General features: G+C 38.2%; 1 protein-coding gene across 1 annotated transcript in view; it reads right to left on the bottom strand.

Annotated features, from left to right (window-relative positions):
• MARCHF11 (membrane associated ring-CH-type finger 11) overlaps positions 1-26,107 on the bottom strand; it is a 141,036-nt gene that overhangs the window by 20,388 nt on the left and 94,541 nt on the right. The window contains exon 3 of the mRNA XM_036741857.1: positions 8,757-8,949. Within this exon, the coding sequence (XP_036597752.1) occupies positions 8,757-8,949 (193 nt within the window). The remainder of the gene's footprint in view (positions 1-8,756; positions 8,950-26,107) is intronic.

Below are 26,107 nucleotides of genomic sequence, written 5' to 3'. Positions count from 1 at the left end.
ATTTTATCGCAACAATTATTCTTTATCAATGTCTCAAAGAGAATCAAAGCATTTTCCAGACATTAATTATGACACTAATTAGGGAAGGAGCAAACAGTGTTTATCCTCATTTCATAGTTGTTGCTCCTGAATCAATATGCCATTTTATTCATTGGCTGCAAAAAGGGCTAGATGAATTTAAAACTGCTGGCAAAGCAGTTCACTAACCAGTATTTGTATTTGTATCTGTATACACACGTATGTATATATAACATATATGTAAAATGTATATCATGTGTGCATACATCTGTAGTAACTACCATTGCATCAAAGGAATGCTGAAACAACATTCTAAGCTTATGACTAATCTCTTCCCTGCTAAATTCAGTAGTCTATGTTAGTCCTCATGCTATCTGCCCTCTTGGCAGCTTTTGACATTGTTAACTTTCTCCTCTTGGGTCCTCTCTCTGCAGTTGCTCTCTCCTGGTTCCCTTCCTTCATGAAATCCCCTTATCTATTGACTTTCCTCCTCTCCCTCTGCCTTCCCTGATGTAATCCTACTCTTCATTCTTACCCTGATCTCTAAGTCCTCTGACCCCTTAATTCTCTCCCGTGCCATCTCCCCTGCATTAGCCATCCTCTCCTCTTCTCCCCATCCGGACTCCTTGGTGAACCAATTAAGCTCTACAGTGTCCTCTCTCTAGCTCCTTTATCATAGTGCTGGTCATGCCCAGCCAAGCCTCAGCCTTAGATAACTCCCACAATCCATCACCTTTGCACCTGCACATGTGATACTGAACAAAGGTGGAGAAAACCATCTAACCATTCTGACTACAATTATGTTATACAACCTCAACTGGGTCCTCACTGATAGTAGGCAATTCCACTATACTTTCCTTATCTCTATCCCACTTTCCACAGTGACTTGTCCATACCTTTTCATACCTCCTCAAATCTTCCATCAATCTCCTTTCCCCCCCCCACTCTCTCAGCTGAGAACCTTGTGTCATATTTTACAGAAAAAACGAGACCATTTCCAAAAATGAGACTCCCTCCTCTCCCCCCTTCCCCATCTCCTATCACTCAAGTTCCTTCTGTCATATTTCCTCTTTCACCCCTGTTTAACATGAAGATGTGGCCTTACTCCTTAACCCCTCTACTTGTTCAAGTGATCCCATCCCGCTCCATCTCCTCCAACAGACTGCCCATTCTGTTTCACTAATTTTTAATCTCTCCCCCTCTACTGGCTCATTTTCCTACTGCCTACATGCCCCTGTCTCCCCTATCCTCGAAAAAATCCTCACTGGATCATTCCATCCCTTTAAGTATCACCCAATTTCTCTTCTGCCCTTTCTAGCTAAACTCCTTGAAAAGACTGTCTACCATAAGTGCCTCCACTTCTTTTCCTCTCACTCTCTTCTTAACCCCTTACAATCTGGCTTCTAACCTTATTTCTACACTGAAACTGCTCTCTCCAAAGTCACTAACGATCTCTTAGTTTCCAAATCCAATGACCTTTTCTTAAGCTTCATTCCCTTGATACTGTCGATCATTCTCTCATCTCTCTAGGTTGTAGGGACACCAGTTCCTCTTGGTTCTCAGCCTACCAATCTGTCTGCTCCTTCTCTGTCTCCTTTGATGAATCCTCCACCACATCATACCCTCTAACCATAGGTGTCCCTCATAGTTTTGTCCAGGGGTCCTCTTCTCTTCTTTCTCTATACTACTTCACTTGGTGATCTCATCAGCTCCCATGGATTAATTATCATCTTTATGCTGACGATTCTCAAATCAACCTTTCCTGCCCCAATATCTCTGCTGACCTCCAATCTCTTATCTCTTAGTGCCTTTCAGATATCTCAAAGTAGATTCCAGTAGACATCTTAAACACAATATTGTGTTTAAATCCTCCCCACCTCTTACCTTTCTCATTATTGTAGAGGGCCACACCATCCTCTTAATTCCTTAAGCTTGCAACCTAGGAATCATCTGGGATTCATCACTATTTCTCAACCTCCATATCCAGTCTGCTGCCAAGACCCATTCATTGATTTCAACTTTGCAACATCTCTCAAAATGCCCCTTTCTCTCCTCTGATCCTGCTACCACTCTGGTGCAGGCCTTCATCACCTCGCTGGTCTGATCATGTCACTCCTTTACTCAATAAACTCTAGTGGCTTCCTATTGCCTCTAGCGGTAAAAACAAAATGCTCTATTTAACATTCGAAGTCCTTCATAACCTAGCCCCCTCCTACTTTCCAGTCCTTACATCTTGGTTCCCAACACATAGCCTTTGATCTGGTGACACTGGCCTCCTGGATGTTCCACAAACAAATGGCTGGAATGCTACTCCACATGGACTACTGACCTCCCTGGCTTCCTTTAAGTCCCAAATAAAAGCTCACGTTCTACACAAAGTCTTCCCTAACCCCTCTTAACTCCAGTGCTTTCTATCTTTTAATTATTTCCCATTTATCCTGCATATTGCTTGCTTTGTATATATTTGTTTGCCTGTTTTCTTCCCTTTTAGAGTGTAATCCCCTTGAGGGTAGGGACTGTCTTTTGCCCTTTTTTGTAACCCTAGAACTTAGCACAGTGCCTGGCACATAGAAGGCACCTAATCAATGTTTATTTAATTGAACTGAAGTGAACGGTCTTAAAGCTCCACCTCGGTCTTTTGATAGTCCATCATCAGTTCTATGTCCTGCTGTCCTCTGAGCACTGGTATCCTCCAAGTCTCTGCTCTAGGGCCTCTTGTCTTGCTATACTCTCCTCTTTGATGTTCCCATCTATTCCCATTAGTTCAATTAATATTTCTACATAGATGACTCCAAAATCTATGTATATGCCCCTAATTTCTCTCTTGAACGCCTATTCTTAATAGCCAACTTGATCTCTCCATCTGAATATTCCACTGCCATCTCAAGCTCAACATGTGCCTAAGAGAATTTGGCATCTTCTCTCTTCCAAAGTTCTCTATTTCTGTGGAGGGTAGCAACATCCCTTCAGCTACCCAGGTTTTCCACCCTAAAATAACCTTTGACTCTTCCCCTACCCTGAACTCCCACAACCAACTGGGAGCCAAATCTTCCACATGCACAACTTTTCTCTCATCCATCCCCTTCTTTCCACTAGCTTCAAAATCTCATGACCTCATATCTTGATGACTCTAATAGCTTCAAAATTGGTCTCCCAAGTACCTGTTTCCCCCCTGTCTGTCATGCACATAGCTAACAACATGATTTTCTAAGGCCCAGATCATCTTTTCAAAAAGTACCTAATGCATATCTACACCTCCAGCTAAAAATCTTCAGTGACTCCCTTCAGTGCTACATTTCCTCAGCCTGGCATTTAAAGATCTACACAATCTGGCTCCAAGCAGCTTTTCCAGACTTATATCATATTATTCCCCTTTGTGGAGTCCATGTGCCTGCCAAACTGGTTGGCAATTGTTCCCCAACCACTCTCTACCACTTCCCATCTCTGTGCCCCCATGCCTGGGATACAGGCACTTTTTAACCTAAGCCCCTTAGAATCATGAGCTTCTTTCAAGGCTCAGATCAGGTGAACCAGGAAGCCTTTCCTAATTGCCCTGATTGTTAATGTCCTCTCCCTCCTCGGATTATCTTATATTTACTTAGCTGTGTCCACGGTGTGACCCTCCCCATTACCTCTCCCTGCTTAGCCCCAGAAGAATGGAATATCTTTGAGAGCAAGGATTGTTTTTCATTTTTAACTTTGAGGGTCCAGTGACTAGGACACAGTGCCCTTGTACATAGTAGGCATTTAATAATGTTTGTTGAATTTATTGAATTGAATAGTATTACAAACGCAGCCCTCCTGTAGCAAAATGCTTTACTACTTAAATCATGTCTAATGGTAGTTTCTCCTGTAGCATGTGACAAATTGGATGTTACAAACCAAACCTTGGGCTGAAAGTGTTACCATACCTCCAAGCCTGTATTTTCACTTTAATTTATTCCCCCGTTTGCTAATCTTCATTTGTACACAGTACAAATCTTCTTAAAAGGAATCCAACACAAGAAGTTTGGGTTATTACTTCTTTCCAAATTACTGCCACTGGGTTGCAATGTTTGCAGTGATTTAGATCTTTTATATTGGTTTTCTTTGTGCATTACCACAGTCTGAATGCTACCTATTTAAATATTAAAAAGAGCCTCCAAAATATAATATAAAATTATATTTCTTTGCATTTCCATTATTCTAGTGGTGAAGTGCAGTTGATAAAGTAGTGAGTTATAGAAATAGCTCAGAGACTGAATTTGAACCTAATCCACAGAAGTATCATAAGAAATGCTAGTAACAGAAAAAGGCCATCTGCGGAACAGGCCTGCTGCCTTTTATGGATTATCTCTCCTCTACCTCCTTGCAATTACTCTCTGACCTTGAATACCCTTCTGCAGAAACTGTTGAGCTCATCCTTACTTTAATCATTTCTCTTGGAACACAGAGTTCCATCACCATTTAAGAAAATGCAAACCCATTTATAGGAACCAGATAACATAGTTTATTGAGCCATTTATCCATTTATCAATCTATCCACCTATCTATTTCAATCCCATAACATCTAGACCCTTGACACTTCTGCCAATAAATTAATATCAAGAGAAAGTCAAACAATGAAAAAGGTGAACAGGCACGTCATTAAATATTTAACAAAGTCCTCAACAACCAGAACATGTCCATTGTGAAAAACATCCTGAAAACCGAATTCCTATTTAAATAGCTGGCTTTTTTTTAGAAATTAAATTGCCTGTTAAATATTTTGCTCTAAAGACTGATAACTCATTTATTAGCTAGCTAGACGATGCTATGGTTTGAACAGTATCTTTCAAATACATATAGAGTCAGAGTCACAAAGGAAGCCTTTAAGAGGCTAACCAATGCCCTTTCTTGCCCCCTTCATTCCCACACCCCCATAAACATACAGCACTCCATTTTCCCCCAAGACCTCCAAAGAATCAGAAGGTCTATCTTCACTCTGTAACTTCTGTGATAACCCTCCCTGTCAGAAAGTTTTGACTTACAGATGACCTAAATCCCTCATGCTGATATTGAAGCTCATCTGTACTTGTCTGCTACTCAGTAAAAATGGAAAATAACTTGTCAGCCAACTTCTTCTATATTCATTTTGGGGATATTACTAGAATATTAAAAAGCAACTGACTTCAGAAGTTTTCTTCAGTTTCATAACTTTCAAAAGATTATTTATGTGATATAATCAAGGCGGCTAGGTAGCAGAGTGAATAGAGCTGTGGCCCTGGAGGCAGGAGGTCCTGAGTTCAAATTTGACCTCAGACACTTACTAGCTATGTGACCCTGAGCCTGAGTTCCTCTCATCTGTAAAATGGGTCAAAGTAAAACACTCCAGTGTCTTTGCCAAGGAAACCCCAAATGGGGGTCACAGAGAGTCAGAAACATGGCTGAAACGACTCAACAACGAACATAACAAATGGCAATAATCATTAGCTACTCGACAAAATATTCCGTATATAATGTATATTTCATGGGGTTTTATATGTGACTTTGAGGTTGTTGTTTCCATTTTTTTTTGCCATTTCTTCTCCAAGTAACTCTGGTTTAACCTTTCCCTGGACAAATATTATGTTCCTACTTCTTAAAAGCGTCTTTGTGCCTCTCCTTGGAAGCCTCTCCCACTTCTCCACATTCCCTTTAATATTTGGAACCCAGGACAGATTAAAATGAGCATATGGAGAGACACTAAATACAATATAATCCTCTCCGCGTTCAACACTTGTTTATTGATCAGAAGCACACTTGCTTCAGCATGAATACCAACTTGCATGACTGACTCAGTTTAGCTCGGTTCCCACGTACGTCACTCAATTCTCAGGGCATCTCATACATACTAAGCCATGTGTCAGACAAGCAGACAGACTTCTTTAGTACTTAATAAATGTTTATTGACTGATTGGCTTCTTCTGAGTCACGGCCAGAATCACAAGATAGAAAGCATCTGTAGCAAGTGCTTCAGCATCTTAGTGGAGTCCTGGCAGCATCCCCTGGCCTAATGACGATGCGTTCACTTCCCCTCTGAGAAGGAGCATCATGAGACCTGCAATACCAACAAACATCCCCTCCAAACAGGAAACCGCTCACTACAGCCTCTTACTCAGAAGATGACAGTGTGGCTTTCATTGCTTCATGTTCTGAAGGACTGGAAACAGAAGGATGTGTGAAGAACAAACTTCCATTCAAACGCTTCCTTATTAAGGATATTTTTCACTCTAAGCAATTTAATTCACTTTGATAATGTGATCACTTAGGGAGCATTCATATTTAAACTGATTTGAAATGTTATATGTCATGGATGCCATTCACTATAAAGAGGCAGCATGGTCTTGTGGCTAGAGTTCTGGACCTAAGATACAGGAAGTACAGGGCCTAAGGACCTTTAAGGACCTAACGTACAGGAAGACCTGGGTTCAAATCCTGCCTCAGAAATATACTAGCAAATACACTAGACTGTGGACAAGGGGTTTTAGTCTCTGTGCCTCAATTTCCTCATATGTAAAATAAAGGGGTTGGACTAGATTACCATTAAGGTGCCTTTGAGCCCTAAATCCATGATCCTATAAACTTGTATTATAGACACTTACTACCTATGTGACCCTGGACAAGTCACTTAACCTCTGTTTGCCTCAGTTTCCTCCTCTGTAAAATGGAAATAATAAAGCACCTACCTCTTGAGTTGTTGCGAAGACCAAATGAGATAATCATTGTAAAGTGCTTAGCAAAACGCCTGGCACATAGTAACCAGCCCCGAAAAACGTTAGCTGCTATTATTAATTATTAATATGGTAATATTGGCTTATAAGTACAGTGAAGTCAGCAATTTTCCTTACTTATTTTTGAATCTCCCATGGTGCTTAGCATGGTGTCTTGCACATATATTAGATGTACAATAAATGCTGAATAAATGAATCGTCTTCAACATACTTCCAAAATGCTCACTCTCTTTTGAACTGGTTTACTCGGATTTATGAGGTTGCCAAGTAAAATAAATAATATTTTTATTGTGAATTCTTTCATATTTTTCAGTAGTTTAGGAATGACTTAGTGATGATAATGTGAATCTATTCATCAAAAGATATTGGAAAGCACTACCAATATAAAAAAATACTGAATTAATGAAAACGCTTATTCCAAAAGATAATAGTTCCTTACATTATTGATTACCTAGAAAACTGTGCTTTCAAAAAATTAATAAACATTTTATAAAGCATAAAACTCTTTATCATTTTACATTACTTATAATAATTTGTTATTATGTTTTAAAGTTCAAAATGATTCAAATACTTGATTAAGGAATTAAAATGTTTTGTTAGGGCAATCAACAATTTCCATCATTTATTATATCACAAGAAATAATATTTCGAAAACTGTGAAATATAAAAAACCTCTTCTGACCAATGAAAACTAATTGGTTTTCAGAATTCTAATAATAATCAGAAACTGAAAAAGATCCTTATTTGGGGGATTGGGGAAGGAAAAAAGTAATTAATTTATATTTTCTCATCAACAGCAATAGGCAATAACTCTTTAAAATACTGATGTTGAAGAATAGCACTAACCATTCCTTTAACAAAATGATTCTACTAACTGTCCAATCAATTCAGTCTTCTCCACTGGAAACAAAAGGCAGTAATTCATGCCAGAGGTAACTGAGTTGTCAGGTAATGACTGTCCAGTTTATAACTTAATCATCACATTTATGTTCCCTTCCTTTGATCATGACCATGAGACAATGGGAGAAAGGAAAGAGAATTAACAGTGGTCTCTTTTGCAGCCTATAAGTAGCTCACAAGTTTTGGTGGAAGAGAAAGTAGAAATCAGTTAAAAGGAGGCTTGTTTGCAAATAGTAATGTAAGTGACCTGAAAGGGTTAATGCAGCTCACTTTCCAAAGTTCCTAGCTTACAGGTATATCATGGCTCTAAAAATGTTAATTATGTCTTCTTTCCATTATCAGTTCAGTTATCTCTGTGGCCACACTGAGAGGCATCTAACATGCCTCACTGAAAACTACACGTAGTCATTTAAAAGTCTCATTTTAGCCAAAAGTTTCAACCTCATTCTCCACCAAGCCATTTAATTCACTAAATAGTACCGTGTGGCTTGAAAAGCTAATAAATCTTTCCTAGGGTGTCCAATAATTTCTGAGAGTAGCTTATGCCCTAGGAGAATCTGGCTCACTTCAAGAAAGACAACCCTGTTGTCTCCCTATAATCCTCTCTGTCACATTAGTTGGAGAATATCAAACATATGAAAGACGCCATTATCCACCGCTATTTCAAAATGGAAATTCTTGTCCTAATACTGTCCATCTATGTAAAGGTTTCTTCAACTTCTCTACTTCTCTTCTCTCTTTTATTTCCAAAGTAGACAGACACACTTTTGAGTATTATCTTTTTTTCTGAGGGGTGGGATGGAAGGGAGGGACCTGGGGAACTATTTGTTCTACTTGGAAAAAATGAAGGCTGTTATTATATCCTTTTAAAATTTTTTAAGTTTTACATTAATAATATTTTATTCTTCCCAAATTACATGTAAATACAGTTGCTGTATTACATTCCAAAAAAAATCTCTGCTTCCCCTCCTGCCACCCTCAAATAGGTTAATGACCTGAAGAATCAAGCAAATATGAATCAGAACACACTGCTGTTGACAGAATTTGCAAAAAGAGAATAACAAATATATTATTGACAGTTTTCAAAGTTTGATGTCATAAGCTTACCTATGCACACTAGATCCATAAAACCATACATCCCATAGCAGATTTGAAAGAGGATGTCCTTCCTTTGCCATACCGCATAGGGGCTGAAGGCTGACCACAGAAGCCAAGTCACACTTGCTATTAAGAACAGTGATCCTAGGATTACAGCAATCATCTGAACTTTCTCAACCAGTGTTATAGAAATGCTTTGCCACTAAAAGAAAAACAGAGTCATGTAAGAAAAAAAGATGCTGTTTATCACAAAATCCCCCCAACATTTTCAGCTCTCTATTTGTCTTGAAAGCCTAGAGTCCACCGCCAATAGATTTGGCTTCCAAATGTACTGTGCTGTTTCATCAAGATTAGAATGGAAACATATAAACTGATTAAGATGAATGAATTTCTTCAACTTCATTATTTTCAGTAATTTACCAGTCTGCAGGAGTTAATTTCATTATGCCCCAGATAGTAGTACTATATAGCAATAGCTCAAAAATATTTAGCATCTGGGAATAGCATCTATTATCTTTCACACATGCATGAAATTAACTACTATGAAGATGCATGAGGACTCTGCTATCTGAGCTTTATCTTGCTTTTCTCAAAGTCCCTGACTAGAGGACAAAATGCCCCTTTGCTTTCTATTTGAAAAAGAAAAATTAAAGGAATAAACTCCACAGGATTAGCTGTGGAACAACACTTTAGCACAGCGTTTCCCAAATGAATTTGACCACAGAATACTTTGGAGGCTGCAATATAGCCAGAATACTAAAAAGCACTGGGCCAGAGTCAGCAGTAGAGTCTGGAATAGCCAAACGAAAGAAGTCTGGGCATATTCTGCGCAAGTCAAAGGCAATTAAACCTAATTTCATAGTAGGAAAAAAATGTCACAACTTTCTGATAACACACAATTTTACATTGAAGAGTTTGGTGAGGTGGACCTCATAAGCACTGCAATTTTCCTAGGGGATCTTATTTACCTAGTAGGAACTATTTGGAAAATTCTATTTTTGCTAACAAAAAAATGACACAGAAAATCTTAGAACTCAAACAAGTGTGGGCTTTTTTGATTTTCTGCAATCTAATGCCATCAAACACTTTTAGCGACAATATTTATGGAGATCAACTGGGCAAATTTTGCAAGTATTGAAAATTTGTAGGTATTTGAATAATTATTAAAACATTAAGATTGTATTAAAATAGTTTTTCTTTGCCTTCCTTTTCTTTTTTTCTCCCTTTTTTTCCTTTTTTGGAAATTAGGTCTCCCTATCTTGTCCAGATTAGAAGTACAGAATCCACTCATGGGCCCAATCCCACTGCTGCTCAGCACAGAAGCTATGGCCCCTTCATTTCTAATCTGGGCCACTTCATCCTTCCTTATGCAGCCTGGTGTCCCTTCTCCACGTAAGAGCTCTCCGTATTGGTCCCAGGCTTAGTACAGATACTTGAACAGCTTTAGTCCTACCACAACTCAAGAGCCCATGAACTCAAGCCATCTGAGGTCCATCCTGACAGTGGCATCCAGGTGTGTCTCACCATACCCAGCTAAAAATAGATTTCAATGAAAAAATAATATGTATGCTCTTTGCCAGAAATGATAGCTTAAATGATCAAGAATCTGTGAAGAGGGCTATCCACTTTAAATTTTTAATTAGTCATGTTGTCACTCTTAGCAAAGTGAGACAGAAACAAAATTGTAATTGCTGTTATAATCTGAAAGTAACCAACCAAAGTCCCCAAAACCCAGTATCTCACAACACACTATGTGAAGCAACTTAAGTTGCTATATAACAAGGGCATTTCAAGAGAACAAATGTTCCAGATAAACTTCTCTTTTAAAAAAGTAAATCTTAAAATAATTGGTGTAAGAACCATCTGAATTTCCTTTAACCATGCTGTTAACTGTACTAGCCTGTACCACCTGTACCAGCCTAAGTGTGTTTGTTGCAGGCCTGACTTCCCTAGAATATGTTACCATTCCAAATTATTCACATACATATACATGTGCGTATTCACACTTGAAAGGAACCATGACACAATGTACAGAGGGCCTGCCTCAAAGCTATGAAGACCTAGATTCAAGGACTGCCTCTAATACACTAGTCACTTAAATTTCAGAATAGTTGTCCCATCTGCATTGGTGGAGGAATTTTCCTAATCAAGTGTTCTCTACACTGATGAAATCACAGGTCTAGTTTAAAAAGATAGAAATTCTACACAAAGGTATGTGTATATATAATATATACATTCACATAAATGAAGAGAGATGGGAAAAGAAAGTAGAAACAGGGTTCCTGCCCTCAAAGAGATGCGTGTGTTTGTGTGTGTGAGTGAACTGATATTTTAAATACTGCAATGCTAATAGCACTTCGAAATATTTCATATTATAAACAACTTTATTTTACTGAGCCATTGCTTTAAAAATTTTAAAATTCCATCAAGGCATAAATATAATTGTACTAATTTTTAGGTAAGCCGAATAGAGTCAATTTTCAATAAGAAGTTTCATTTCTTGAGATGAAAGGTATTGGATTTTTTGAGGCTCTGTGAGCATAATAGGTTAGAGAACTAAACTTCTTATTTTTAGCTTACTATTACAACTTCCTAATCTTCCTTGGCAACCTGGGAAATACTAAGAATTCTGTTTGAAATATGACAGGATCAGGAGTATGGAATACGAACTAGAATCACCATTATTGTAATGGAAGGGCTCAACCCGATTTCTGTCACACCTCTGCGAACTCATACACTTTCCCAAAAAGATAAGAATAAGGATTACTTTAAAGGCCCAATGTATGTTAATTCTTTGTTATTAATATTTATAATTATAAGAAACTTCCTTTCATCACACTGCTCTGGAGAAATTGAATTAAATTTGGTTTTATATTCAAATGTGTTGCTCTTCTGTTTTAATAAAATACATCAGCGTACTAGAAACAAAACTGGATTCAGACTGAGAAGACTTTGGCATTTAATACTTTAGGCAAGTCACCAGACTTCTGGGCCTTTATTTTCTCATTTATAAAATGAAAGGACTGCACTAGTTTATCTATAAGGTCTCATGCAATTCTATGCAGAAGAAACACTGCATTAGGAGTCACATGGGCAAACTAGCCATGTAACCTGGGCTGGTCACTAAGCATTCTAGGTCACCGTTTTGTCAACTATAAAATGCGTGTAACAGAGTCTAGACTCACTCTCTACTTCACAGAATTGTGAGTATCAGATGAGATAACTTTTTTTTGGAGGGGGAGGCGAAGCAATCGGGGTTAAGTGACTTGCCCAAGGTCACAGAGCTAGCAAGTGTCGAGTGTCTGAGGCCAATATGAACTCAGCCACCTAGCTACCTCAAGATAACTTTTAAAAATGTTCTGTAATTCACAAAGTACTATATAAAGGCCAGCTATTATTATAGCAGAGTATTAACTTTCACTGCAGCAAGAGTTAGTTTGGGCTTTTTTTATTTTATTGTGAATTTTTTAAAAAAAACTATTAAGGATAGAATGCACAAAATTCACCACTAAGTTTCTGAATTTCCTGTTTTCCATAACTTGAGAACTGATAAACATACATTATATGTATTGTAGGACAATAGGGTGGTGTGGGCTCATCTTGAATTTGTGACAATATAAAGAACAACTGAAGAATAAAGAATATCTGAGTTTGAATCCTGACTAGGTCGATTACTGGTTGTGTGACCCTGAGCAAGTCCTTCAACCTTCCAATGGGGGTAATAATAGTACCTACTTCATAAGGTTGTGATGAGAACCAGAAGAGATTATGTGAAGTGATTTGCAACTCTTAAACCGCTATTTAAGTGCTAGCTGTAATTATTAACATTAATCATTATTATTATTATTATTATTATTATTATGAGAATCACCATGGTAACCATTTAAATATCTGAAGGATTGTTCGTTCCATGGATTAGGCTTTAGATATGGTCTGCTTGGATCCTGAAAACAGAAGTTCTGCAAAGGGCAGAAGTGCAGGGAGTCAGATTTAGTCTTACTATAAGGGAAAGTCTCCCAATAACCAGAGCTATTCAGAATGGAAACAGGCTGCCTCTGAAAAGGTGCAGAGGGTAGAGCACTAGGCTTGGAATCAGGGTGACTCATCTCCCTGAGTTCAAATCTGGACCCAGACACTTGCTAGCTGTGTGACCCTGGGCAAGTCACTTAACCTTGTTTGCCTTAGTTCCTCATCTGTAAAATGAGCTAGAGAAGGAAATGGCAAACCGCTCCAGTATCTCTGCCAAGAAAACCCCAAATGGGGTCAACGAATCTGACACAACTGAACGATAACAACAACTGAGGGAGTAGGGCCTTAAAGCAGGGGCTGCAACCCCCTTGTTGGAGATGTCCTATATGGGATTATTTTTTAGTTCTTCATTAGATTAAATGTTCTCTGGGACCCCTTACATCTCTTAGTCTGTTTCTGTGATTGGAACGTACAAATAAAATGAACAAATCTGGCAGGAGTTCATTGAAAAGCTAGACAGAGAAGCCTTGTAACTATAAAAACATATACAAATAACTCTGAATACTAGGAAAGTGAGTTTCTTTTATAAACACAGATATCATCTTGGTGATTTTTTTAACACATGGGCTATCCCTTCTCCTTCATTTACATCAAGCCAGATTTTTGGACATTCTTCCCAAAGGAATGACACATTTAAAAAGATGGGTAAATGCCCCACTATCCTTATCCTCTGTAGTCATACCAGTAAGTATTGTAATCAATTCTCAATTATCTGTGCTAATGCTTAATTAGCACAGATATAATAAAATAGTAGATAACCTTCTCAGGGTTTTCTTCTCTGTCTTGGTGATTTAAGTTTCGATATGCATCTGTAGGAGTCTTTCTGAATTTTGAACCCAAAGCAACTACACTGCCTTCCTGTATAGAATTTATAAACTGCTAAACATTATGGTGTGCTTTGACATAAAAATATATTTACATCTCTTCAGAGACATAAAAAATGAAAAATGGAGAGGAACAATAACTTTGTAAATAATTGCCAACATTTCTTTTTTTCCAAACTGAGATATTTACTGCTATTTCATATTCCCACAAAGCCTACCACTTTTCTTCAGAAACTGCTGGAACTAATGTTTCTGAGCATAGAGAGAGCAACTGGGCCACCTTTGGAGAGGGCAGTTCCTGCCTGGCACATAGCAAGGGCTGGGTAAATATCAGGCATTAATATTATTGTTGTGTTCAAGGCAACTGAATTCACTAATTTTCAACTCACCTCACTCATGTATGCCTTAACAGCAACACCAGAAACATGACTGACATCCATAAATCACTGTTTTCCATATATATAGCTAAGTCAACCTAGTTTAGAAATGTGTGATAGATAACAAATTCATTTTAATTAATTGATATCTGTGATGGGCATATCTGATGTTGAGAAGCCCTGCTGCTCTTGTGCAGGAATGAAACAACTTTAAAGAACTATTCTAATTTTCATTAAATATTATTCCCTTGAGAGATCAGATCCACCACCTCTTTCTCCTTGCTCCTAGCCCATACTGGGATGGTGCTTAGTGGGGAAGTGGCAGCAGTGCATGGGCAGGGACTCTTACTCAGTAGAAACCTATTCAGGATTTGAAGTACAAGAAGAATTATCACTACCATCATCATGGACACAGTACAGTGCCAACTGTAGCCACAGAACACAGATTCCTAGAAGGAAGAGAAATATAAACACAGCAACCAGGTTATCTTCTCATGGATCAGGGATCAGTGACATAGGGAAAATGCAGAGTCATGAACTCTTAAAATCAGGAAGTCATCTTCAAGGGGCCTTGGCAATGCAGCTACCCTATTCCCAAACTCCAGACTCACTTGGGTCTGAATCACTTTCCTAAAGGAACTGTTAAAATTTATTAACACCAGCAATACAGTCCTCTCTTTCCTCCTTAAACCCCCACTACCCACTGTCCCAATACATCCATAAAATAGAGGTGCAAACTCAACTGTAATCAAACTAACTTATCCCTTTCAAGATGATGACTGGACTCTACGTTCTCACACTACTCACCGGTCTGTTAAGAGTGCTGACATCACCTTGCAATGTAGCCTGCATATTGATAGCAAATTAATCACCCTAATAATCAAGCCTTAATCACATCAGCCTTCTATTCAAGAAACCGTAATGTATATCTATTGTCATATCAGGTCTAAACTCCTCCACCTGGCATTCATGCCCCCTATGAGCTGGGTTCTACCCTATCTAGCCATCTCCAGCCAGTAATAATAATAACTCATAGTATTAGTAGTAACAATGGCTCAGCTTTATGCAATGCTTCACTGCTTACAAAAGCCTTTTCTCACAACTCTGTAGAGCCCTGCACTCTGCCCTGTTCCCCAACACAAACACTGCTTCACTCCATCATCTTATGTATCGTACTCATTTCTGTCTCCAAGCTCCTGTTATTATCATGACCTTGAATGACCTCTTTCTTCCTCTCTTCTATCCAATTCTACCTGTCCTTCAACAACATTCATTTCAAGGCCACATTTCTCCCTGAAGGAAGTTTCTCTGACTATTCACCCTACACACTTTCCTCAGTTCTCTCAACATTAGTTGTACTACTACGTGCACATAATTTATCATTTAATCGTCTATATTGTACTATATTGTTCTCTAGATATTTCTTGTGCATAAATCCTTTCCCAGTCAAACTATACATGTATTAGGGGCAAGGTGCATGTTATGCACTTCTTCGGCATCAGGGTCCCAAAATCTGATGATTATTAATTGAATTGATGAAATCTTCAGCATTTGATGCTGTTGGCCACACATCCTTCTTTGGAACTTTGAAAATATACAAAATTATACTGGTTCTTTTCCAAATTTTCTGTTTTCTAAGTCCTCAACCCTCTGCTCTTCTCTCTCAACACTCTCCCTAGAAGAATTCATTATTCTTATGGTTTCAATTATCACTATGTGGATGACTCCCACGTTGCTATTTGGATGACTCCCAAATCTTTATCTTCTTCCTGCATCTTCAGCTGCCAAATGAATATTCCCACCTTAATGTCTATCCCTCTGCCTTCTCAAACTTGCTATGTCTAAAACCAGTGTTCTTCTTTCCAAAATCAGCTTTCTCGTCTGACTTCTCTGCTTCTTATCCACTCAACCAATCAGTCAATCACATAGTTAACAAATAATTATTACATATCTATTATGTGTAAGATGCGTGCCTGGCACTGAACTGGGGGGCCATCTTTCTTCCACGGACCCATGCTCAAAACTTGAAATTCATCCTTGATTTATCCTTGTTTACCCCACCTATTCAGAGAACAGGATATTAATTCTCCTCTCCTTTTGTTGTAATATCTCCTTCTGTGTAGGAATATCATTTTCTTATTTTCCATTGTCACTACCCCATATTCAGATCCTATATCCTCACACCTGGCCCACTACAAAGATTCCTCAGTAATTTCCCTGACTGCAGTCTCCCTCTTCATCTTACAAACTCTCATGCTTCCCAATTAATCTTCCTCAAAACAATTCTTCCATCATGTCATTACCCTACAGTTTCTCATTTGCCTCCTACTTAAGTTCAAACTCTGCAGTCTGACATTCACATCTCTCGATAACACGGACCCAACTTAACTATCCAAACTACCTATCACTAGTCCCCAACATGAACTCTCTAGTATACTTCAATCTTGCCTCCAAGCCCTCTGCTTCTCCCCTTCCTTACTTAGCATGTCTTCCCCTCCTTCTCTCTGCCTTTGCTGACCTTTCATGGATCCTTGGTTCCCAGTTCAACAATTTCTTCAACACCCCTGAGCTACGCCTTCACCCCATCGTCTCAACCACATATATGTTTGGTCAGGGTGGTGCAACGAGAAGAACCTGGGATATGGATTTGGAGAATCTGGGTTTGAATTCTGCTGCTATCACTACCACTGTGTGACTTTCAGAATGTAACGGATCTTACTCTGTGGGCCTGAGTTTCCTCAGGCGTAAAATGAGGGCGTTGGATTACATGATCTCTGAGGTCCCTCACTTTTGACCCTATAATTATTGTTGTCACGTGTGTCTGACTCTTCATGACCCCCATTTGGGAATTCTTGGCAAAGTGGTTTGCCATTTCCTTCTCCTGCCCATTTTACAGATGAGGAAACTGAGGCAAACAAGGTTAAATGACGAGGGTCGCACAGTTAATAAGTGTCTAAGGCCAGATTTGAACTCAGGTCTTCCTGACTCCAGGCCCCACTCTATCCAACGCACATCTAAAATACACGATCTATAACCTTGATTTTGTCACTATCAATGAGTCTTCTGCTGTCCCATTTCATAATTTTAAAATTCCTTCCTCTGACCACAACCACCAACCATTTCAGCTCTCCTAGTGCCTTACCATTCTAAAACGTATTCTATATCTTCCAAGACATTTCTAGTCACTGTGACCCCTTGTTTCTTTCCTAGGTTATTACCTAGGAAATCTGGCCTCATTCATCTTCCTTCAAAATCCTGGCACATTAATTAACCGATTCAAATTTCTACTGACACTACCCTTGAATTCCCTGCACCATTGTCCGAAGGGTACTCATCCTTTTTCAAACACCAACTCTGAATTGCTCCCAGCAGAGCCTACTCTGCTCTTTATGTTCCTGAATGCTGATGAATGAAGTGACACAGCTTTGTTGTCAGAGTCTACTACAATTCAGCTGGCACCTAACCACTGCGCCTCAGGCCTGACAGCACTCTATCACACTCCACAAGATGGCTATCCAAAATCTATTTGTGCTGTGGATCTGTACCACAACTCTTCTCTTTCCTGTCAGTAGAGGACCTCACCTATATATTCACTGAAACACCTGCGGCTATCTGGTACATGGTCCCTCAGTCCTTAAATCCAACTCAACATAACCCCCCCCCACCATTGTCTCCTTCTTTGCTTCAGTATTAGAAGATTCCCTCTCCTAGCTCAATGACAACACTTCTCCTTATACTTTTGATCCAATCTCTCCTCCTTTGACCATTTCCTCTCTCCCCCTAATTTTCAAGCTCCCTTTATCCATTGGCTCCTTCCCTGATGCCTACAAATACTCCCAGAACTCCTCTATTCTTAATAAAATAAACCCTTTCATTTGACCCTACCATCAGTCACTCAAAGCCATGGCTATTTTTTCTTTCCTGAATTCAGTGCCTGAAATATTGATTTGGCACTTAGCATGTATTATGTTGAACTACTTACAATTTCTTGATTCTCCCAATTGTCAGCTCCTCCCCCCAATAATTCTGAATTTATTTTGCCTTTATCCTGTACTTATAAATCTGTGAATGTGTGATATCCCTCCAATAGAACAGAAGCTCACTGAAAGCAGGAGCTGCCATTTTATTGTTGACGTAGCACCTAATACAGCTCCTGGCGCATGGTGGCACTGAACAAAATCTCACTGGCTGATTTCAATACTACTCATTCCCAAAATTCTTGAAGAGCTAGCACATGTCCCCCACTACTCCAGGAAGTGGTTTTTTTTCATCTTGCCTCTTGAATAGGGCTACAAATTCTAACTAAAAAATTATGGAGCATTGGGAAAGTGCTGGATTTAGTTTTATGGAACTTAAGTTCAAATCCTGGCACTGTCACTACCTGTGTGACCTTGGACAAATCCCTCAGCTTCTCTGGGCCTGGTCTTCATCAAGTATGAATTGATGGAGTTGGACTAGAGAATCTAAATTTGTAATTCTATGATTCATACAACTTTCAACTATCTCCACTACATGCCACCTACAATCTGGCACCTATCGCTATTCATACCCCTGAAATGCCCCCCAATTTAGACTGTGGCCCTAAGGAGAGTACCCCCTGATAGGTGACTTTCACCTACCTTACCCAAAACTGGACCTCCACACGACTTCCTGGCCATCTCCCCACCATTCTCTCCTCCTCCATCCAGCTCCCCTTTATGTGTTGTCTTCCCCAACTTCTTGAGGTAAGGCAATGTCTTACTTGCCATTATTTGTGTACCTAGTACTTAGCATATTGCCTGACACATAGCAAATGCTTAATAAATACTCTCTGTGTCTCTTACCTACCTTTCTTGGTCAGGATTAGGGGTTGACAGCAGCTTTCTCCAAATATCTGAAGGGCCAACATGCAGAAGATTTATTCTGCATGGCTCCACAAATCAGAACAGATGAAATGAACAGAAGGTGCAAAGTGGCAAAATTAGGTTTGAAATAAGGAAAAACTTCCTAATAATAAGAGCTGTCCAAAAAATGGAATAGACTGCTTTTAAAGAGAAAATGCATTCTCCTTTGCTAGAGGCATTTAAGCAAAGGCTGGATGCCACTTGTTGGGTATGCTGGTAGTTACAAGTTGTGTAATCCTAGGTAAGTCATTTAATTTCTGTCTGCCTCAGTCTCCTTATATGTAAGACAGGGATATCTCTAAAGGCTCTTGAAAGGATGAAATGAGATTATATTTGTAATGTGTTTTATAAAACTTACAGCCCCATAAAATGCTAGTGACGATGATAATGATTCTTGTTCAAGGTATGGTTTGAACTAGATGTATTCTGAGGTTCTTTCCAGCTTGGTGATTCCATTAAAAAGATTTGTTGTTCAGGCACTATCTAGTAAGTAAATAAAGCCCAATCTGCACTAAGACAGACTTAAGCAAATGTACGTACATCCGCATGAATCTGGTAACATTAAGCTTGTGGGCTTTGTGGTTTCTGGTCCTCTATTTCTCTGGGGAAGAGACTTAGGTAGAAAATTGGAAGGACATTGTGATCATTATAGTTGTCATGTATTGTTGTAAAAATAAACTCAATGATGCATTGTTTGCCCTTAAACATGGAAGGCAGGTGAAAGGAAACAAACATTATTACCCGCATTTTCCATGCAGGAAGTGAAACCCAGAAGGTTGAAATCAAAGGCTCAAGACCAGACAAGAAACAGATTCTCCGCCTGCATGTCACAGTGAGCACACATAAGCTCTAGGGGAAGCGAATTACCTCTTTCAGACCTCAAGAACACCATTTATAAAGCTGTTGTCGTTCAGTTATCTGAAAGAGTTAATACACCTTCCCCACACGCTACCTAAATTCCTCTCTAAAAATAACATATGCTCTGGACAAACTGAGCTGAGCATTGCCAAAAAGTAGATTCATTCTGTCCTTCAGTCCAGTGAGCATTAAATCATGCAATCTATAACACTGTTTCAACTTTGTTTTTACAGAAGGGAGGCCAGATATGAATCATAAGCTAATAGATTTGTAGCGCAATGATTTATACTGCTCAGTAGTGACAGGTGGGATTACTCACTAGTGTCACAAGAGAGAACACCTGCTCCCAAGAAGTGGCCTCTTTCGAAAAACGTGTTTAGCTACAATCTATTCTCTAAGATGTTTCAATTGTGTCATTGAATTAAATTGTGTCACTAAAGGAGCAGCCTGAAATGCTGGCTGAAAACACTGCAATATGTAATCAATTTGACATGTGGATACAACATTCAGTTAATTATATGCCTATTCTCTATTGTGCCATATTTATATACAGCATACTGAGAGCGATTTCACGGTTTGGTATTGGACTGCTCTGCTGGAAAAGCACTAATCAAAGCTTTGCTAAAAGATGGGGGGGGGAAATCTGCTTTGATTAAAAAAGACACAGTCCACAATCTCCACTGCCTTAAAAGGGGGTGATTTTTCATTTCTTTTATAAGCAATTAATGCAATAATGGCCACTCAAAAATCTTCATTGAGGATATGTGTGATGATGACTAATATAGATGTGTCCACAAAGTGGTAACTAAGATATTTTTCCAGTACTGAACTCCCTATTATACCACCCTGTCATTATCCTCAGGCAAGAGCTTGGTTCAGACCTTCCATGGGAATCCCCCAAGGAGACAGATAAAAAAGAGAAAGAGGTGGAGCCCCCAAATTAACATCCCCTTGTCTGATTTATTTTCCCCAAACTCTCCCTCCCATAATGACAGCGAGAGGAACGACATTATCAATTGCAGGCATATCGATGTTCAGATATGTAGGCATGTAATCCTTCATGGAGCTGGGTCATCGGGGATTTGGAAACTTACTTGAAGCTCAACGAGCCCTCCCTTGTTCTTGGACTGAGGATGCCTCAGATATAAGAAAAAATATCCAGCATGGCCCTTCTGTTAGGAAGTTTCCAGTTTTCTGAACAGTAAAGCTGCTTTAATTTTGGACTAATTAGTTGAAGGACTAGTTGGAGCTGGCGAAAACTCTCAATTACAGATTTTTTTTAAGTACAAAAGTTTTATTATTTTCAAGTGTGTACAGGAACTCAAACTAAGTTAACAAGGCATTGCCAAGTAGAAGTTTTTAGAGGACACTTCTTTAAAGCGTTTGGATGAGAATGATTTGCAATTAACACTTTAGGTATTTTCACATAAATGGGTGCTTTTAAAGTACTTAAAAATCTATTCTCTCAAGCAGTTTAATTAACCTTCCCCCTTCTCATCTCACTTATATTGATAAATTAGTTTTATTCACAGAAAGAAAAAAGTAAACTCCTGTCAAACTAGCAAAAGGAAAGCTGGGAAACAATTTTTACAGCCAGTGTGACTGATAAAGGCCTCATTTCTAAAATATATAGAGAACTGAGTAAAATATATAAGAATATAAGTCATTCCCCAATTGCTAAATGTTCAAAGGATATAAACAGGTAGCTTTCAGATGAAGAAGCTATCAAGAAGCATATGGAAAAAATGCTCTAAATCATTATTGATTAGAGAAAAGCAAATTAAAACTCTGAGGTACTACTTCATATCTATCAGATTGGCTAATAGAAAAGAAAAATGAAAAATTTTGGAGAGCTGGGAAGATTGGAACAGTAATGCATCGTTGGTGGAGTTGTGAACTGATACATTCTGGAGAACAATTTGGAACTATGCCCAAAGGGTAACCAAACTGCATACCCTCTGATCCAGCAATACCACTGCTAGGTCTATATCCCAAAAAGATAAAAGGGTATGAAAGAAGACTCAAAACAAAAGGGGAAAACCACAAGAAAGAAAAAACAAAACACACACACACACACATACACACAGATGAGAGAGAGAGAACAGTACACTTCAATCTGGATTTAGATTCATAGTTCTTTCTCCGAATGTGGTGAGCATGTTCCATCACCAGTCTTTTGGAATTATCTTGGGTCACTGTATTGCTGAGAAGAGCTAAGTCTATCACAGTTAATCACTGCACAATGTTACTGTTGATGCGTACAATGGTTCTGCTCAATGTGTCTGAATGCAGATCAAAGCATAATATTTTCACTTTTTGTGTGTTTTGTTTTTTCTTTCCTGTGTTTTTCCCTTTGGTTCCGATTCTTCTTTCACAACATGCCTAATGTGGGAATATGTTTAACATGATTGTACATGTATAACCTATATCAGACTGCTTGCTGTTTGGGGGAAGGGAGGGAGGGAGAAAAATTTGAAATTCAAAATTTTACAAAAATGAAAGTGGAAAACTATCTTTACATGTAATTGAAAAAAATTCTATTAAGGAAAAAAATAAAAGATTGCAAACTACATAAGGGTGCATTTGAGAATTTTGAGTGCTACAGAAGAAGAAAGCAGTACGAGTCTGAATCAGGGAAGACTTGATGAAGGACACATGACTCAAACTAGACCTTGAAGAATAGAGAAGACTCAAAAGAGCAAAGTGAAAGGCATTCCAGGCTATGGGAAGGGGAAAAGCAAGGCTTTTGAGATAGGATTTATGAAAGATACACTCAGGGCACAGTAAGCAGAGTAACTTGGCTTAAGTTCTTGGATGACAGTAATGTGGCTTTACTGCATTAGTAAGATTAAATATGTATTAGAGTGTTCCAGAATACTTAAATTTCTTTAGACATCTTCAAGAGAAACATGAGGTTTGAAAGAAATTTTAAAAGCATCTACAAAAGCAGGTGTTCTTCATTACTGTTTATGTCACAGGGGAAAATAACCCATTCACTGAAAGTTATTATCAACAATTATTAGTCACTGAGGTGATTACAACACCTGCTGATGAAAGTCAAAATGTATGTCATCATTGTCTTTGGCAATATCCATCATGAGAACAAGTCCAGATGAAATTTTTTTGTACAAAAGTTTGTAAGTGTGGACTCTCAGTTTAATTTGATTCAATTCACCAAATATTCTAAAGCTGAATAATGCGCGTTTTATGTGAAGTACTGGGCAACCTATCTGACAGAGATGAGACATAGTCTTTGCCTTCATGGAGCTTACAATCTAGTAGGAGGATATGACACAAATAATTGAAGTATAAAACATAATAACTGCGCTAGAGAGGTACAATTACAATTATTCCTTCTACATCATGAGGATTAAGGGTGTGGCACTCCTGTGATCTGGAAAATCCATGTAAAATGTTTTGGCCCTCCCTTCATACCAGAGAAAAAGTCTGAATTATTATAGTATTAAAAGATAAAATATGCTGATATTATGCAATACTATACATATATTTTATGCATTTCTGAGTTTCTAAACATTTTCTGTGTTGTCTGCCGGCCTTTGCATGTTGCCTGTGGCTTCTGCAAAACTCCCCCAAAATTCCCATTGAATTTCTTACGCCGACCTGCGATATATTGAAACCACAATGGGGAAAACCAAGATGTGGAATGGATAACTGTATAAGCAAAGTATCCTGTAAGATCATTACTGCTTGAGGGATCAGAGAAGGCTTCCTAGGGGAGGTAGCACTTAAGTTAAAATTTAAATAATGGGTGAAAATTGAATAGAAGGGGAGTACTAAAAGTTAGGGGGAGATCATTTACTTTTCCCTGATGGATAGTTTGAATGCCTCCTCTTTCAAAAACTGCCTATTCATATGACTATTTATCTTTATGTGGAATGGATCTTATGAATAAATTTTTTTCTATATTTGAGTGTCACAGTTTTCCTAGAAATGTTCACTGCAAAGTTTTTTGTGTTAATCTATTTCTTTGCATCTACTTTTATTTTTTATTCTGGATGGATTATTTTTTTACTGAATAAAGCCTATTTTATGTAATTAAATTCATCTATTTTGTCTCAATGTTTGAGATTTTTCACTTAGCAAATGCAAGAAATGTAAAATTATATTTTCCTTTGCTTTTTATAATTCATTTCTAAATATTTAGTTTTGGAATTTATTGTAGTATATGGTACATGGCCACCACTGTTCATTTCACTCCTCTAAGTTTCCTCCCATCTTTCTTTATCTCTAATATCCACATCAAATTATTCCTTGCCTCTTTAAAAAAAATCAACCTTTTAAAAATTTTATTTTTCTCCCTCTTGGCCATTTGTGGTAATTTGATTATTTCCAAAAACAACAGCTCTAACACACACTATCAGTGATACCCTGAGAAAATCATTTAACCTCCTTAGTGTCCCAGGAAACTCTCTAAGACTGTCCGTTGCAGAAAAGGTACCGTCTGCACTGGTAAAGCTGCTCACCAGGAGCTCCCTATGCCAAAGCAGGCTGCTTTATCCCTACAACTCTACACCTCTCACATCGAGCAGCTTGTTCATCTAACACCTCTACCACTTTGTCGTACTTCATCATGAGTGCAAATAGAAAGTTTTAGATCTAAACAACATGCTTGATGTTCTCCTATCCCTCTATAAGATTTACAATGAATCATGGTTGTCAAGTGTCCCTTGGATTTAGGTTGATATTCTGCATCTTGGTGGAATTTCCTATCAGCTGGGAAGAGTGGCACATGCTTATAACCCCTGCTGCAGAAGAAGCCAAGGCTGGTCTATCACAGCTCAGGAGTTCTCAGCTGCAGAACAGCTAAAGCCAATTCTGTATCTACACTAAAACTGCTACCAATTATGTTAAACTCCTGAGGAAGGGAGATCACCATGTTGTGTAAGGAAGGGTCAACCCATCTATGTTAGAAATAGAACAGGTCAGAGCTTCCCTGCCAATCTGTGGTGGGATCAGAACCAAGAGGGGCTGCTGCACTTCTAGATTAAGTGAGATTGGGAGATCCAGTCACAAAATAAAACAAAACAAAATGCTGCATATAAAAAACCATTCTGAAACTAGATCACCTCCTCATAAACTCCTGAAAGTCTTTAGACATATTAAATGACTGTCTATCAAATATGCTCAGTTTTGTGGGGAGTTGATAATAATAAAATTTTATTTCTCTGATATTATATATATATATCTTATTCTAATTTTTTCTCATTATTCATCTTAAGCAAAAATCATATGCAATTTGATGTGGTGTGCTTTGATATAAGATGTTTTCTTCTTGTTCACCTCTAAAATAATCTCATTATCATTATAGTCTCCAAGTATAAAAATGATGTGTTTGAGTGAGTTGCACCTTAGGCTCATCCCTTTTGGCTATCCAGTAGATTTTGTTGATCTATTCCTTGTCCTTTAATTTTAATATTTTTGAGAAACTTTCTCATATAATTTTCTGAAAGGCATTAGATTCTTCATATTTCTGCTAGATTTTAAAACTCTTAGGACATCTCTATAAATGCTATACTCAGTCCATTATCTTTCCTTATCTAAAGTTCAAAGAATTTTTCCAGTTGTGTTGTGTTAGAACTTTATCTTTTTGATTCCTCTGCTATTTCTGCCACTCTTTCTTCCAACAGAATAATTCTATTTTTCAACCTCTCCAAACCTGAAAATACCCACAGACACTCTGAAATGAATTCTACGGTGACTCAAAAGATATCGGGCCAATAATTCACACAGGAAAAAAAAAGTGAATGAAAAATGTATACCGCCCTATCATATGCAGTTAAATAGACAATTCATCGAGTCCATCCATCAATATAATACATCTTGGAAAGACGATGAAGATCTGGACCAAGAATTGACTTGGAGAAAAGTAGAATCAATTGTATTTGTTAAACTCTGCATTTTCAAATAATCCTAAACACCTGTCTTACACAGAAACATATATTTTTAACATAAATTCTCTTTGTCATTGTGCATGACTACAAATATTTTAACAACACAATCTCCAAAAATCAAAATTGTTCATAATGGAAGTAAACAGTGCCCAGCATATTACCAATGATGGCCTATACAAAAGAAGTAGCTGAATGGGATATCATGTAAGAAAGGTACTTCAGAATGTAGCAGCAGTGAAGGATAATAAATGAATAGCCTGAGTGCTACATAAGTATCCATGAAATGTGAAAAGATGCAGAAAAAGACCTTTTGTGTGTGGCACAGATCCTCTATGGAAGACTTGTGAGAGTTCACGGACAAGAACCATTCAAGATGAAAAAGCATGCATTGGTTGTACTTTGCACCGATGAAAGAAGTCCCTTCAATGATGAAATCATGGATTCACTTAAGTATGGAAGTACACTGATGTAAAGGGC

This window comes from Trichosurus vulpecula, chromosome 1 (assembly GCF_011100635.1).
Source record: "Trichosurus vulpecula isolate mTriVul1 chromosome 1, mTriVul1.pri, whole genome shotgun sequence".
In the NCBI taxonomy this organism is placed as follows: Eukaryota; Metazoa; Chordata; class Mammalia; order Diprotodontia; family Phalangeridae; genus Trichosurus; species Trichosurus vulpecula.
This window is presented reverse-complemented; position numbering and strand designations above follow the sequence as displayed.